General features: G+C 44.4%; 1 protein-coding gene across 1 annotated transcript in view; it reads right to left on the reverse strand.

Annotated features, from left to right (window-relative positions):
- FLT1 (fms related receptor tyrosine kinase 1) overlaps window positions 1-16,417 on the reverse strand; it is a 171,858-nt gene that overhangs the window by 70,683 nt on the left and 84,758 nt on the right. Inside the window, exons 12-13 of the mRNA XM_042939838.1 lie at window positions 10,117-10,225; window positions 3,704-4,012 (exon numbers count right to left, since the gene is read on the reverse strand). Coding sequence (XP_042795772.1) covers window positions 3,704-4,012; window positions 10,117-10,225 — 418 coding nt within the window. The remainder of the gene's footprint in view (window positions 1-3,703; window positions 4,013-10,116; window positions 10,226-16,417) is intronic.

Consider the following 16,417-nt stretch of genomic DNA (forward strand, 5'->3'; position numbering starts at 1 on the left):
TAGGATACAATACATTACAACATTAAAATCCCACATTGGAACAGCAGCACCCCGAGGCCCCAGTGAGTACAGCGTCTCTATGTAACAAAGTAGTCAGTCCCGCTGATGTGTATACATTCTAGTTAGGCGAGTGCTGCATGGGTAGCTCAAGCTTCCAAGGTGAAAAGGACGAAGACAAGTCCTAACCCTCCCGAATCCTCCTCCTCTCCCCCCGCCCCCCTGCCCGTGTTGCAACTCCTGGAACAGAAATCAAGAGTTTTGGCGTGACTTACGCATTCTGCGCCACTGTCTTCAATTAGAGGGAGCTTTCTCTGACCATTTTGCATTTCCCCATCTTATTGTACTAACACTGTGAAAGCAGCCTGGGAGTAATCACAGTGCTCTAAGAAGTGACACACCGCAGTGGCCCTGATTCCCCCGTCCCTGCAGGGTTCTGCCCGGTCCCACAACCTTTCTCTTTTTGTTCCTGCAGGGAAACTCTCAGGATGAGCATTCGTTGAAGCAATTTAGAAATCTCAGGTGAAAAAGCAGATTATCACGTAACTCAAACAGCACGTTGACCCGGCAGGGTTACTAATCTGGCGGGAGGAACAGTGTTCTCATTAAACTTTGATTTCCATGCTTCTCGCTGGTCTTTCCTCACTTTACACAACATGGGATCTGAAGGCTAAAAAGAGGGTTGAGAGGAGAGCCCTGACATAGAAACTCTTCAAGCGTAGAGTGGAATGAATGATTGCCATGGCCCTTTCCCCTTCTGTCGGTGTATCTTTCCTAATCTCTCCTGCACCCGCCCCCGACCCACCCCCCAGGCGGAAGCATTTCAACATTTCTGTGTTGGCATTCTGGGCCACCTGTCACGTGGTGTTTCCTAAAAGAAAATGCAGTCAGATGGCAACATCTTCAAGTCTGATCACTTGTACGTGCTTGATTGTTACAGTTTCGACATTTTTTTTTTTTTTTTTTACACAGCAAAGACTCTACACAGATTGGTGAAACAAGACAAGGTAACGAAGAACGGGGCCATATTACTATTCGGTCTAGTTCAGGTGGCAAGCCAAATTTGACAGATCTCGTTTAAAACTCAGACACACCTCACTGAGTTACACCTTTAACAGCTTCCCCTACCATATTTACAATTTCCCATGCACTAAATAGGATAAAGCAATCTGTCATCGCCCGTAGGCCTTATTATCAAAAAGGAAGTCTGGATACAAGGCTTCCAACACCCAAATTATCACCGTAGCCACAAACTATAGCATCACCAACGCAGACAGGATTTGGCTTCCCTGACAGGTGTACTGGAAACAATGCCATGAGAGTTCCCAAAGGCCCCACCTGCCCTGGACAAACTTTAGGCAAGAGAGAGGTGGCAAAGGTACACTGAGCCCTTGTTCTTAAGCCTCAGTGGCTGGACGGAATGGGTAGCTGCTTTCCACAACTTAACAAAGGGAAGCTGATCCCTGCCAACTGAGAAAATCAGAATTAACGGAGTATTTCTGCTGGTTATCGATAGCCAAAGATCACTCCCCGCTGGTTCTTCACTGCTATGGCCCCAGAGATCTGCCAGGTTTCATAAAGACACCGTTTTCTCTTCTCCACTTGGAATGGGAACTGAGGAACCAGCCTCACGTCCTCTAGTCCAACTCAATCATTCTCCACATTAGGCTCTTTTTTCTTTCCCTTTCCCCCATTCTCCTCCTCTCCTTCCTCCACACCCAGAAGAGTGACGAATACGAAACACAACCCACCCAGTTGGTCTTTCTTTCCGAAACTCTCTGGAAGGACGAATTCCACAGTGAACAACGAATTACTCGATGGAATTCTTAAGATCATCTCCTGCCAATACTAACACCCTTCCCCTCCCCGCAAAGATCGCGACTGCAATTTCAAGGGGAAGGAAACGATCGATTCTGCACGTCTAATTTGGCATCTTTTCCGGAAGTGATAGCCCTCAGCCATTTTACTTGCATTTTCAGCTTTAGTCCCAATCGAGTCCCCACGATCTGTGGCACTGAGGCATTGTTTCCCCGAAGGAACACGCTGACTTATAATGAACAAAGACGCCAGGCGAAAAGAGCCATAGGTAAAATTTCAAGATACAATTCATTATTCTTTCCTCTGGGCTGACAACTTCCAGGTTCCTAATTGTTTTCAGAGCATTTGGGGCTCCATGAAACGGGCATTCTGGGGAAATGCTATTGTCTACTCCTTCACACTTGACAAAAGCATTTCCCACGTGAAAGACAAGTTTAGCCCGTGGGACAGGGTCTGTTACCTAAAGGAGGAAACGGTCTGGTGAGTTCCCAAGCCTGAAACGTTGTCATAATGTCACCTTCTATTGAGCTGCCCGGCCACTGTGTTCTCAGCCCCGGCTATTTTGGTCCCTGGAGGTTGTTTTCCAATAGTCCATGCAAGTCACATATCATGATCGATCATTGATGAGAACAACAGAACAATGCATATTAAATTGGTGAAAAAGTCACTTTCCCCTCAAATGCAAGCCTACAAGAGATTAGAATCTCTCCTGATTTAAACACGGCTCCCTGAATTCTGTTCCTGTGATTTTGCCATTTCTTAATCCCCCCCAAAATCCTATCACCATCTGCATACAGGGAAAGTGGACTTTGTTTGACGGGCGCATTTAGAAGAATGCATTCAACCTTCGGTCACGATAGCCTTGATTTCCTTGATAAACGGATCGTGGTTTGTCTCTGAATGCCATCACTGAGAGAGAAGGGAGTTCTTTAAAAGAATAACCAGGGGACAAATACACGTAAAATGAAGGCAGGACCCACTTTTTGTCAGAGGCGGTCAGTGGCTGCATGGTCCACTCAGAGGCCCCGTGCTGACCAGTGGCCTGGTTACCCGGATTACGAACCGGCTGGACTCCGGTGGGCATTCTTAATTCATACTGTGATAAAGCTTTAATACCTCTGAACTACACCAACATCTTGCACTCCTGGGGCCCATTTTAGAACTCCAGTTTAAGATTAATGTGCTTAATGTAAAAATAATAATAATAATAATAAAAAGCATTTTCAAATAAATAAGCATTATAACTTTCTATCCAGGTGCCATTTACAAATCAAGAGCGGAGAAAATAGTACAAAAGAAAACCGGGCGGAGGTCCGACAGAGTCTCAAGTTCAACTGTACTCGTTCTGAGCTGGAAGATTAACTTATTCACGTCCATCTTTGGCAGAAACCAGCGCACGTGTTTAAATTATTCAGTTTGCGTAGCTTCGACACTTAAAAATACAAAGAGGCTGCCACCAGAGTGGGAGGAAAGGATCAGTCCCAGGTTGTTGTTTATCAGGCAGGAGAAGACAGCAAAGACTGACAAAAAAACCAAAAAAAACCAAAAAACAGAGAATGCGCCGCGGGGATCCTCCAAATCCAAACGCCCACCAAGTCGGCCCCAGAGAGCGGAGTGGGGAGCCCCGGGCTGGGAGCCTGAGTGGGGAGCCCCGGGCTGGGACCTTGGGAGCTCAACATCACTATCATCTCCAAACTCATTTTGGGAGGAGCATCTCCTCTGAGCCGGAAAGTTAGCAACAGTGACAATAAATCAAGATGATATGAGACAACTGTTACTTTTTAATGAGTCCTTTAATGTTTTACATTATTTTGTGTGGTACAATCATTCCTTGTGCTTTTAAATTTGGAGATCCGAGAGAAAACAGCCTTTTTGCTGCAGTGCTCACCTCTAATTGTAACTTCTTTCTTCTGGAGGATTTCTTCCCCTGTGTATATGTTCCTGGCTCTGCAGGCATACGTGCCTGAATCTTCCAGGGAAGCATTCTTGACGGTGAGATCGAGAGTAACAGAGTATTCTTTAGTGATGGCCATTTTTTGCTTGCTGATACTGTGATGCATTGTGCGGTTTTTAACTGTCCGCAGCAAAAGCCAAGTAATGTCTGTGTATAAGAACTTGTTAACTGTGCAAGACAGTTTCAGGTCCTCTCCTTCCGTCGGCATTTTTTCCAAGTTAACGTGAAATCCGTTGGGCACGTCTGTAAAACAAGAACAAAGAGCTTCAGTTCGTAGAAAACTCAAGGCGTCTCATCCGGAGACAGTCACAGATCTTAACAACTGTTCCTACACGAATTCTCTCAGCATCAGCCTTAAAAGGATGAGTATGTGTCTCTTCCTTTCTGGGGAACTGATCCAACATAGGTAAGAGCCACCTAACGGCAGCCCATCAGAAGTGAGGCAGGAAATGCAAGGCAGGCTGTTTCGGGTGGGACATTTTCCTTGTTTGGGGCAACAGAGTGGAATTTGTTTTACAACTTGGAATGATGACCACGTTTCCCATTTCTTTAGTCTGCACAGGACTCCTCCTGGCAACTGGGCGAAATGGGCAAGTCGTAAAAGAGCCATTTGTACTAAAAACCAAGGATGGGGGGAACTTGGGTGGCTCAGTAGGTTAAATGTCCGTCTGTAGCTCAGATCATGGTCTCATGGTTCACGAGTTCGAGTCCCGCTATTTGCACAGAGCCTGCTTCTCATCTTCTGTCTCCCTCTCTCTGCCCCTCCCCTGCGCACCATCTCTCTCAAAAAATAAATATTTAAAAGCATTCCTCTCTCTCATGGTTTCTCCTCGTGCCTCTGTTTCTTTTTTAACAACAAAAAAACAAAAAAACAAAAAACAAAAACCACAAAAAAACCCCAAGGGTAGTTTGATGGTCAAACTTCTCCAAAATAAGTGAGGAAGTCCCAGGTACGTGGTAGGAGACTTGAGCCATGCTGGTCAACACCACTTTAAGCCTAGACTTTTCCAGTAAAAACACCAACTGGCCTCCCCGGTTTCCTACAATTGGATGGATAGTATCCATCCTGCTGGTGTGCCATCTACCTTGCCTGCCCTTGGCTGGCACAGTGGGCAGAGAAGAGCCACGGCACATGCTCAGGTACCCTTTCAGGGGGACGGTCCTACTTGGACGTACGAGAACAAAATGCAGTCAACTAATCTGGAAGAGCCGCCTGATGCTCCGATGGGGGAGGGGGAGAGTCATGTCTAAAAATCAAGTTTACTCTCAAAAACGTAGGGAACACCTTCTGAAAGCTACCGTGCCATCAAAAGCCATTTCTCTCCTGTCAATCCCCAGCTAACCATCTCTGTCTCCAGCAACACTTCAGGAGCACACCTCCTCTGCTTTCTTAACCTTGACCTTCACTCAGCTTTTTGCGCCCAAGCTCCCTGGTCTCATTTGGGAGCATTTCCCCCGGAGGATTAAAAAAAAAAAAAAAAAAAAAAGAAAGAAATCATTGGTCACTGGCCCCGAACTGACCTGCTCTCAAAACCCTCCCATTGCTTGTCACTTGGTGGCATGTCTGCATTTGAGCAAAGAATTTGGGCCAACATTTTACAAAGTACTTTGAAGATGAAAAGCATTATGTTCTGCTATTATTATTATTATCCGTTGCACACAAAGCTATAAAGAAACCTTTAAACCTTAGGGGGACAATAGTCCAAAATTAGATATCATATCAACTCTTTCCTAAATCGGACTTTGCTTGTTTTTCTGATTTTTCTGGGCTTTGACTTTATTACAAAGTGTCACGTCTGAAGAAATGCCAAAGTATTCATTTGAAACCTGGGAGCAGGGGGTAACAGTGGCTTATGAAGCTGTCAGTGGCTGGAGAGGAGACCAGCAAAGGTTTTCCTGCTTTTAAAATGAAAAGCTAAGAATGGGTCAGAAGCTGCCGAAGCAGCTAACAGTCGTTTTCAGCATAACAATAAGGTGTCAGAAATAGCCCCTCTAACTCAGCATCTTTTTACGTTGGGGACATTTTCCAAGCCTGAGGACTAAAACGTCAGCCATCAGCTTCTTCACAGATACCAGCCTTCGTGTGCACACGGGCCACAGTCGAATCATTTCTTCAAAGACCCCGGGCTTGCCATTTATGAGGTCCCGTCCTGGCGGTTAGAACCCAAGCGAGCCCAAGTAACACCATTGAGATCATGCAGAGTTTCTATTTACTTTAGTGATTTGAAACTTCCTGTGGAAATAGCTCACAGGTTTCCTGATGGAAGATTTTGTTTATCTTTGCCAAGCACCACGAGGAATCTCAAAATAAAATGCATTTAGTGACACTGGGAAACCAGGGAGATAAGGCAGTGCTGTTCCTGCCTGCACTGAACAGGAACAATTACTGGGGGTTGCCCAGTAATTGCTAACACACCCAGCCGTAGTCCCGCGGAGTGCCAGCAAATGGCAAAAACACACACACACGGAGGCAAAGAAAAGAACCAGCTGGGTTTTGAGGTCTGCTTCTCACACCGTTAGCGAAGTCACTTTAGTTCATGTCACCAGACAGCCTCTTAGAAATGACTCTTTCTCAGGCTACCTCCTTTGGCATTCTCTTCTGATCCATAGAAGACGATAAGTAAAACGTCCTAACACTAGTTAACGAATCCAGAGGGATTTTTTCCTCTCAATTCCTGTGGATTTTTTTTTTTATTTTTTTTTTAGATGGAGTACAAAAACAGACCCAGGAAAGAACTGCCTTCTAACGAAGCGAAAGCAGGCGACCTTCCCACACTTGCGTATCTGTTGCAGATTTCGGCACAATCCTCGTCGGCCCCAACTAATGCGTATCACATCCATGGCATCTTATGGGACGTCATGGAGAAGAATCAATCCTTGCTCGGAAGAGATATCTGATTTAGGGGTAGGTGCAAGAGTAATCTATTTACACAGATGTGTATTAGGGGATGGACATTTTGACTCAGTTGGATCAAACATGTGAATTAAGCTCACGAAACAGACAAGCATAGAAATGCACAGGTTGAGAGGTACAGCTTGTCAGGTCCTAATAAAGAAGGCTTTCCTTCTGCTGAAGAACAGAAATAACATTCCCTAAGAAGTGAGTGGTTACTAGAAAGTTGTTTGTTTGTTTGTTTGTTTCAAGTAGCTACTACGGGCAAGTGAATGGCAAAGTTTAGAGCAGAAGGGGTGGGGAATTCTAAAGGCCAAGGCCAACTTGCTTTCATTAGTTTGGAAGGCAACTGTGTTAAATTGTTGTGATATTTTAACGAACGGGCAACACGACCGAAATGAGGACCAGTAAGGATCCAAATCCAGATCTTTTGATTTAGAACAGGTGAATTTTAGACAGATCTTTTAAACCAGTGCTTCCACTAGGTTAAGTATAAACACCAAGCCAATATGCATTCATCTTTCAGAAAATAGACATGGAAGGGGCAACATTCCTGAGTATTTAGCTCTATCTCTAGTTGAGAATAAATCTCATGACAAGGATTTAAGAAAGAAAAGTCATAATTAAAAAAAAACAGTGAATATAAGCAAATTATAATGACCAAAACTAGAACTTTTCAGGACTAGCAGAAAATAATTCAGAGCAATTCTATTCAGTTTAAGATGAAAGCTCTTGAATTTCTAGAGGAAAACACTGTAAGCCTCAAGTACGTATGTTTGAGTTGGATTCTCATCGCCCCTTTCTGAGGACAAGCCTGGAGATCTAGAAAGGATTTCAGCCATCCCATGGTTAAAAACTGTATAATGTGGAAGGAGTAGGAGGGAATCTCTGTCTGCGTTCAACAGACATGCTGACCACAGACAGACACACAACAATGCAAAGTTCAGTAGGATGGGCTAGATATTGGTTGTTGCAGTTGAGGCTGGTCATCAAATTAATCATTTCGGGGGACTCCGAACAACAAGGAAACGAACACAACATTCCCCTCCACTCTTGGTAACTCCTCTTCCGGTACTGCCTTCAGATCCAGGCAAGAGGGGTCCCTGCCCTGGGCCTTTACTTGGCTCTATGCTGGCTGTCCTTCCCGCCACCCCCGCCCCAATATAAAGAGTCTGTGGGGTCAGGAAAGCATGCCACCCCAAGCCTGTGCCACCCCCCGTTCCATGTCTTTTTTTTTTGGGGGGGGGGGGGTCCTGGGGATCCCAGAATTCCCTGTAAAGATGGCCTCAAGTCTGCTTCCAGACTGAAAAAGTCCTCCTGAGGTCAGACTGCTCATGAGTGTGCACACTTCTAGGTCCCAGGGAAGACTGTTAGGGGTGTGGACAGTACTTGGATGACCATACACGTGGGTGCACGAGTGGGGCAGAGCCAGGAATAGAAAGAGAAGACGGGGGTCAGTTCCTTCTGCACCTTCAGGCACTGTCACATCCCGCTGTGGACCTGTGAGTAGTCCCTGAATTCAGCATCCGTGTCTCACATTTCGGGCCATCGTGGAGAGGTCTGTTTGCCCATGAGAAGCTGAACCACAGCATGGTATCCGGTCTGGGCTCTGAGAACGTCAGGGCAAGGCTAGCCTCTTCTTTCTACCTGTTCAGATTTCATGCCCTCCTTCCCCCGGACCACCTCAGCCCTTCCTTCTCAGAGGCTCAGAGCACCACTGGACCACACGGTACCCACTGGCCACGTGTGGCTACCGAGCCCTTCGAATGGGGCGAGTGTGACGGCCAAGAACTGAATTTTATTCCGTTTTTATCTCAATTACTTTAAATTTTAAACACTGAGGCCGAACAAGGTTTTAAAAATATCGATCGCATGTCAAGATGATGATATTTTGGATACACTGGCTTACATAAAATTCATCTTACTTTTTATTCTTCAAAAATGTAGTTTTACTGGAAAATTCTAAATTACGTGTGTGGCTTGTAATTTCTATCGGACAGCACTGGCTTAGCATCGGTAAATGCACCTGCCACCTTGCTGCTACACATGCCTCTTGATATGAGGATGTGATATTTCTTTTTTGTGTCAAAACTGTCTTCCTATAAAGACGGGGCTTCACGGAGAGCCGTTCAAGTGCTCAGGGCAGCGCTGAACTGTTCTATTCAATGGGGAGTGCCCACTAAACTTGTATAAACTTGTTGAACGTTCAGCACAGGATTGCTCAATCTTTTATACATTAAATCATACGTACGGTGACTAGGGATTTGCATAGGAATTTGTTTCCAATCAAACATAAAGGACAGTACAAACCTTTGTTCCTAAGTGGTCCAAATCATCCAACACTGATAAGAGAACCAATATTGTGTGCAATGGCTATCTGAATCCTTCTCTAAATAAAGGAATTTTCCAACTTGGAGTAGATACAAACACGATTTCCCTTATACTTCTCAGCTGTAAGGGGACAGGGGCTGACCCGGTCTAGGAGTGGCTCTGCTGTGTCCCTCTTCACCTCTCCAAGCCCCATTTCCTCACCTGGAAAGTGTGGGGGCTATCAGGCTGAATAGCCTCTCAAGTCTCTTCCGGCTCTCACATTCTGTGAGAATCTACCTCAGGAGATCTCCCACGACACAGCTTCTCTGAGGATTGGCTAACTTGCCGGAAGGCTCCCTGTGATCTGACATCCCATATGTCTCATGCAATCAGACCTACCTATTTCTTTCTAGAGAACTCTAGGCAACTGCTGCAGCCTGCCCCATGCAGCGCGAAGTTTCCAGAAAGCTGGCAAACTGCCCGGGTTTCCTCAGAAAATTGGGGGAGTGTGGAGCCAGGCAATTGTTTTTATACTTTGAGCTACTTACTTCCTTCCTGTACCCATGGAGGGACATAGGGAGTGCCATTTGTGTCCCTTGGACATTTTAAGATTTGCAGAGACCATCACATTTAAGGCTGAAAATCAGTAAATGCTACCAAAAAAACAGCACATGAGTTACCGTCAACAAACTCAGTTTCAGAGTTCTATAGGAGAGCCTCATTCCTCAGAAGCAGAAATGACTGACGTTGTGAGACAATTAGCTTTTTAATTAAAAAAAAAACATGTCATCAAAGGTTTGGCTTCCTTGATTATTACCAAACAACCGCTATGTACCAGACCCCGTGCCAGGTGCGGAAAAGAGTTTAAAAACGAGTACGACAAGATCCTAACCTCACGACCCAATCTGGGAGGAAGATGCACACAGACGGCTCTACAAGGGAACTCAGAGAAATCACTTGTTAGATCCAGTGACGCCAAATTCTATTCCTGAGAGCAAGGATGAAGGTACTCAACGTTTAACAAACAATTCTATGGAATTTCTTAAAAACAAAAATCCTTCCAGCTCTAAGTGCACCAAGAAGCAAATTGAAAGGACATCAAGGTCACCAGGCTATCTTTGTGAGTAGAGGGTGTATCGCTTACCTGTGATATAAAAGTTTATGTTTCTTTCCACAGTCCCTACTTTATTAGAAGCCACGCAACTGTAGATTCCAGAAATCCTAGCATCCGCCACAACCAAGGTACTCGCCGTCTGTGAAAGAAAAGGAAACTTTAGCGAGAGCAAAGAACCATTTGGACATCCCGAAGATTCTTCTGAGGGCTGCAATGATTCAGCTCTTCCATTCATTCAGCAAGGGTACGATTGCACGCACGGTGGTTTACCAGAAGGCTCTCCCTCCGCCGAGCCCCAGCAAGAATGGAAAAATAACAGGAAAGCAGATCCTCAGGAGACCGGGGGCTATGACATCCGACTCGTATGAGGGTTTCAGGCTTATTTATCTCGTGCTGCTGGCGTAACAATTATAGACCTAAAGCCGAGATGCGGGACGGCACGTCCTACTCTGTGAGGTGGTCACTTCCACGTCAATGAGAGGAACAGGTGAGGCCGAGGCCTTCCCTTTTGTTCGGATGACCTGAGATTATGGATGCGTTTGGTAACAGGAGGTCTCTTTGCTGTTTGCTTCTGTAATGGGCATGTCCAGTGGGCAGGGACAGTGGAGAAAGGCTGGCTGAACCCTTTCTTGTACGCAAAGAATGTAGCCTCATAGCCCCGAAGGTGCTGGGGGAGAGGCTGGAAAGTTCACTGAGGTTGTCAGTGTGTGTGTGTGTGTGTGTGTGTGCGTGCACACACAAATTACTCAACTTCTTTGCCTGCCAATTCCCAGTCTAGGAAATGAAGACCAAAGTTGTGAATACGACAGTATCATTTCACTAGATTTTAGTGCTATTTGACTAAGGAGCCCTGAAAAAGACACTGGGGTGAGTGTAAAGGCACGATCTAAGCTGTGATGTCTCAAAGAGTAGTGTGACACACATTTACACAGCTTTAAGACTCGCTTTGCTGTCTTTTAAAGATCGATTAAAAAAGAATAAAGATAAAAATCAGTAATACGCAACAGATGGTTGGTTTTAAAATTTAACCCAGCCTGGCAAAAAATACATACTTATACATTAAAAAAAAAAATGAAAAAAGCTAGTTAAGTTTTTTATATTTAAAAGGACAAAAAAAAAAAAAGAATTTATTCCATTATTTCTAGATTGTTGCAGCTCTTGCTCTAGAACACAAATCACTGGTCAGAGGCTTTGAAATTACAGAGGCTGCCTGTAGTGATGCCTCTGGATGAGAGGGGTGTCCTCGCCGAAGCGTTAATTAGACCCAGTGATTCACAGGCTAAAGTAATATATAGACTAAAATGTGACAGTGGGCATGCTAAGACGATGAACACAAACTCTACAAAGGGTCCTAACATTTTTCTGAGTTGCTAAGTAAGGGGCTAGTCACTTCACTTATGTTCTCCTATCCCAGCCAATAAATGGACATGTTTCTGTCTTTTATCTACAGATCAAGACGACCGAAAACTACACTCCTAGTTTTTTTGTTTGTTTTGGTCAGCAAATTTTCTGTAATTTTCACTATGGTAGAGTGTATATTACGTGTTGTTTCCTCTTCTGTTTGTTGGATCTGTTTAATTACATCTGCTCATATATCCTGTATGTTGTTGACATTATTGGCAACGAAAACATCTGCAATTTGTGGCAATTCTCATTCAACTTCGCCCTCACTGATTGGGTGTTCATCAAGGCACTGAGCAGATGTTGTAGGGGAAACAGAGAAGAACGTGACACAATCCCTATTCTTAATCTTGAAGAGTCCTTGAAGGCCTACTTTAAGGTGATAGAGACGAAATTCCCTACTTGATGGCCAAATATGTGTTATTCTCTCTTCTGCAGAGAAAACACTCCCATGCAGGCAAATAACCAGTAGAGAAGACCCTGAAGGAGCTCAGGGGTCTTTTTCTCTATGTCAATTATTTTTTTTCTCTATGTTAATTATCAATCGATATAAGAGGTGGCAAGTAAGAGGAAAGAGCTCTCCAGAATATTTCTTTTGAATTATCGCACCCCCCCCCCCCCCACTTAAAAGCCATGGAAGAAAATGGAAGTACTTCGAAGAGAAGCTTGCAGGCAGCAACGTGAAAAGAAGTGTTAGCTTGTGGCCGCTGGGACAATGCAGACCGTCAAGTCAGCCTCTGACTTCTTTATTTGGTCTCTGGAAACTTGGGCCCAGACACAGCCAGTTCAGACCCAAGGGACACCAATGAAGGTTCCCCCCCCCCCCCCCCCCCCCCAGCTCAAGCACTGCTTTTCTTATGACGTTAGCTCTCAAGTGTTTATCCTCGCGGGGCTCGGCACAATCCTATCTACGTTCTTTGATTTGTTGCTCAATAAATAAGTGAGGAACTCATTTCTGTCTGTACCGAGAATGCTGATATTAGGGACAGTGATCACCTGAATCTGAAAGTTCTATCTGCGTTTCTATTAAAATTATTTTGATTTCACTGAACTCAAAGCAAATGAGCAAGGGAAAGTCAATTCAGACGTGCACATCTGCCATAGTTAAGACTTGGGCAGGCAATCTGGCGATAATTCCAATGAACAGATGGATAGCTCAGAACCCCTGTGTAATCAGAGAATAAAATCGAGATACCTAGGAATGAAAGGAATACAGGTCACACGATGAGCCACAGAGATACAAATGCATCCGAGTCTCTCTTATTTTGCTTGAATGAGCCCTCCCCAAACCAACACCTTAGCCATAGGCAAGTCTGCTCCAGAACTCACCTCTCCCAAGTTTCTATTAAAATCGAATGAGAAAATGACATCGATGGGGGTTTACATTATTTGTTTCTGGGTACATTTATGTAGCCCTCTAGCTGTGTGCCAATGTGTGAGGTATTATCTCATTTACTCCTCCCTATAGCCCCGTGAGGTGGGTATATCACCCTTGATCTCTACATGAAACTGCTTTTCGCCTTAAAACTCTTTAGATGGAAAAGCACAGATCTATTGGTAGTGTTCGGTCTACTCTTTGGATTGAATTTTTCTTGAAGAATACATCCTTAAATTGGCAGAGATGGGTCACATAAGCGGAAATCTTCCTAGGGACAGAAATACTCGGTTCTTTCTTATTATTTGACACAAGTTGCAAGCTGTTTTTCAACTGATACATTATTATAAGGTTTGAAAACAGGACGGATGAATGAAAAAGTTATAAAGAAGGAAATTTAAAGATAAGATGAAATTCATACCCTATGATCAACTTTATTAAAAATTATCTGATTCTAGGGCACTTCTTTTTCCAGATAATGTATTTTTAAATTACAAACGGAAACGTGTTTTCATGAAAAACAAAAGATGTTTGGTAACGGAAGTAGAAACTTTATAGGGTCAGAAAAAGCTCAAGTGTGAATTATAGGTGGGTGCGGTTTTTCTGGGCAGAAGACAACTTCTCCTAGGGCGTTAAGTCGAAACGCAGGAGTCTTCTGAGTGAAAGGGACAAATCCTTTCCCCGGTGCCTGTAACCAAATACTATTGTTTCAAAGGGGGAAAAACATGAAAATAGCCTAACAGTTGGAACACCAAATATTAACTTAATACTTGAAAAGGGCAAGTGCCAAGAATTTGAGTTGTTACATGTGGAATCTACAGCTTGAGGGTGCCTTTAACTTGCCCTGCCAGGACCCCAAGGATTTAGACAGTAGAAAAAGACCCTTAACGTCATTCTCCGGGTTCCTTTACACGACCCAAGAATGCTGATGAAATGTGTTGTCAGGTACTGTAAAGTGGGAAGTTATTCATACCCCTTCCTTCCTTCCCTCTCCCCAAGCATTAGTAACTCCCTACTACAATGCGGTTTTGAACCTCATGGAAGAGAATGGATGGGATGATGTGTAATTCTGCCTAGTTTCCAGAACTCATTTTAAAAGGTCTAAATATGGAACGGTGATTTTAATCTCGGGATGTTTCTAATATCGTTTCCTTTTAAGTGTGTCAGGGGGACATAAGAGTAGATATATAAAGGCCATGGAAGCATCTAAAATTAACCTCGGGTGGCACGTTCGAGCCAAGTGATGGGAAAATAGAACAGGAGGATTCAAAAAAAAAAAAAAAAAAAAAGCCTGGAGGAATGTGGGAAATGAGACCTGAACTGCAATTCTGTGATTAGGTTTCATGCCTCTTTCGTGGATCGGTCCCATACGGCACACTTCTCAAGGTAACCTCCAAACTAGCAAACTACCTCGGCGGAAATGTCGCCAGAACGGTAAAACTGTCGCAACTCTCCCGCCTCACGGAGTTAACGCTGTAATATGTATTTCCTGACTGTGTTTTCTAACCCAGGGTCCCTTCGACTTCCTACTCCATAGCTGCAACCCCAACAGTCTGGCAACCCCATTAAACAATACTAAAACTCCTCACTTGTTATCAGCAACTCCAATTGATGACTCATTTTTCACAGATCTAGGCCAAAACTTGCCAATAAGGAAACTAAATTTGATTGTCCTCTGCACCCTTCTAGGAGTTAAACAAAAAAAAAAAAAAAAAAGGGGGGGGGGAAAAGGAAACGCCTGGAATCTTACGGATGCTCCAGTGAGCCCTCCATCCTCTTGATCTGTCAGGGGGAGGGGTGTCGCTGGGCAGGCTCGTTATGTGACTGTAGGTAAAAGGGTCATTTATAGTCTAAGCTGGGACTTTGCTATGCTTGCTAAACATGGACAGAAAAGCAGTCTTGTGGACACAAGTGCCCACTGGGTCTGGAGGTCTATATTTAAAACCTTCGCAGGGGCGCCTGGGTGGCTCAGTGGGTTGAGCGTCCGACTTCGGCTCAGGTCATGATCTCGGGGTTCGTGGGTTCGAGCCCCGCGTCGGGCTCTGTGTGGACAGCTCGGAGCCTGGAGCCTGCTTCGGATTCTGTGTCTCCCTCTCTCTCTCTCTCTCTCTCTCTCTGCCCCTCCCCAGCTTGCACTCTGTCTCTCCCTCTCTCAAAAATAAATACACATTAAAAAAAATTAAAAACAAAACCTTTGCAGAAGTACAAAATTACGAAACGATAAAGTTGTTTCAAGCCACATGACAGACAATCAGGGAAGTTCTTCTCTCCCTCCGGGTTTGGGCCTTCACTCGCCCTGTGCTTTCCAGGTATCCTGCATGGAGTCCGGCTGCTGCTTCAGGGTTCATTCAGGCTAATTCGAAACCTCATCTGGCTTTTCCATTTTTCACTTTTTTTTTTCCTATTGCGTATTTTTGTGGCTAGGATGCCACAACAGGACTAGAAGCTGCCGCTGAAAGTAGGCTCATACATTCTTGTGTTAATATCCAGCAGCCAACGGTACGTGTACCTGACGTGGTCAGAAGGCAAAACAAACTGACACAATTGATGGCATCTTAGAGTTTTCTAGTACTTTGTGACAACCGCCTTGCTTTCTACTCTGAGGCGTTTCCTTTTAAAAAAAATGGGGTGTCACTCCAACTTTCAAGGTTACAGAATTTCCTCTTTTCAAAGCATCTCATTGAAGTGCTCTTGCCCATGCTATCCATCATGGGACGTTTTCAACTACTGTTCATTTCTATTAGAGAAAAAGAATTTTAACCACCGCTGTGGTCATAAAAACTTTTCCTAAATCCTTGACAAGTGGTTGTTCACATTTTTTTGCAAGCCGTCACCACTGTAATTTCTGTACCTAGTTGGTAGAGCAGTGGTTTTGGGGACAGGAACACTTTGCTTTGAGTTTCTCATTTACCACATTTAAGCTGTTTGAGTTCATCTCGTCACCCCCATTTTTCTTATCTTTATTTAAAAAAATTGTTTTTAATGTTTATTTTTGAGAGAGAGAGAGAGAGAGAGAGAGAGAGAGAGAGAGACAGAACACGAGTAGGGGAGGGGCAGAGAGAGGGGGAGACACAGAATCTGAAGCAGGTCCCAGGCTCTGAGCTGTCAGCACAGAGCCCGACGCGGGGCTCGAACCCACAACCGTGAGTGAGATCGTGACCTGAGCCGAAGTCGGATGCTTAACCGACTGAGCCACCCAGGTGCCCCTCTCATCTTTACAAAGGAGACAAGCACTCTGCCCAAAGACTGGCGAATGTCAAAAAGTTTTACAGAATGAGGAATTCAGATGTTATTTGTTATTGTTCAACCCTATGTGGGGGGAATGATGCCGTCTACTTTGGTGCCTTCAAACGCAAAAAATACAGCTGGACACACAGATAACATAAGCATAATCACACTCCAGCCGACAGTATCCATACGAACGAACGGCTCCAAATCAAGATATGCATATATAAATAGACAACTTGGCAATGGGTTGATAGGTTTCTCCTTTTTAAAGCATCGCTACCCCTGTGCCTGATAAGAGCAGATTTTTAAGTGTATTTTTCACTAATG

This window comes from Panthera leo, chromosome A1 (assembly GCF_018350215.1).
Source record: "Panthera leo isolate Ple1 chromosome A1, P.leo_Ple1_pat1.1, whole genome shotgun sequence".
Taxonomy (NCBI): Eukaryota; Metazoa; Chordata; class Mammalia; order Carnivora; family Felidae; genus Panthera; species Panthera leo.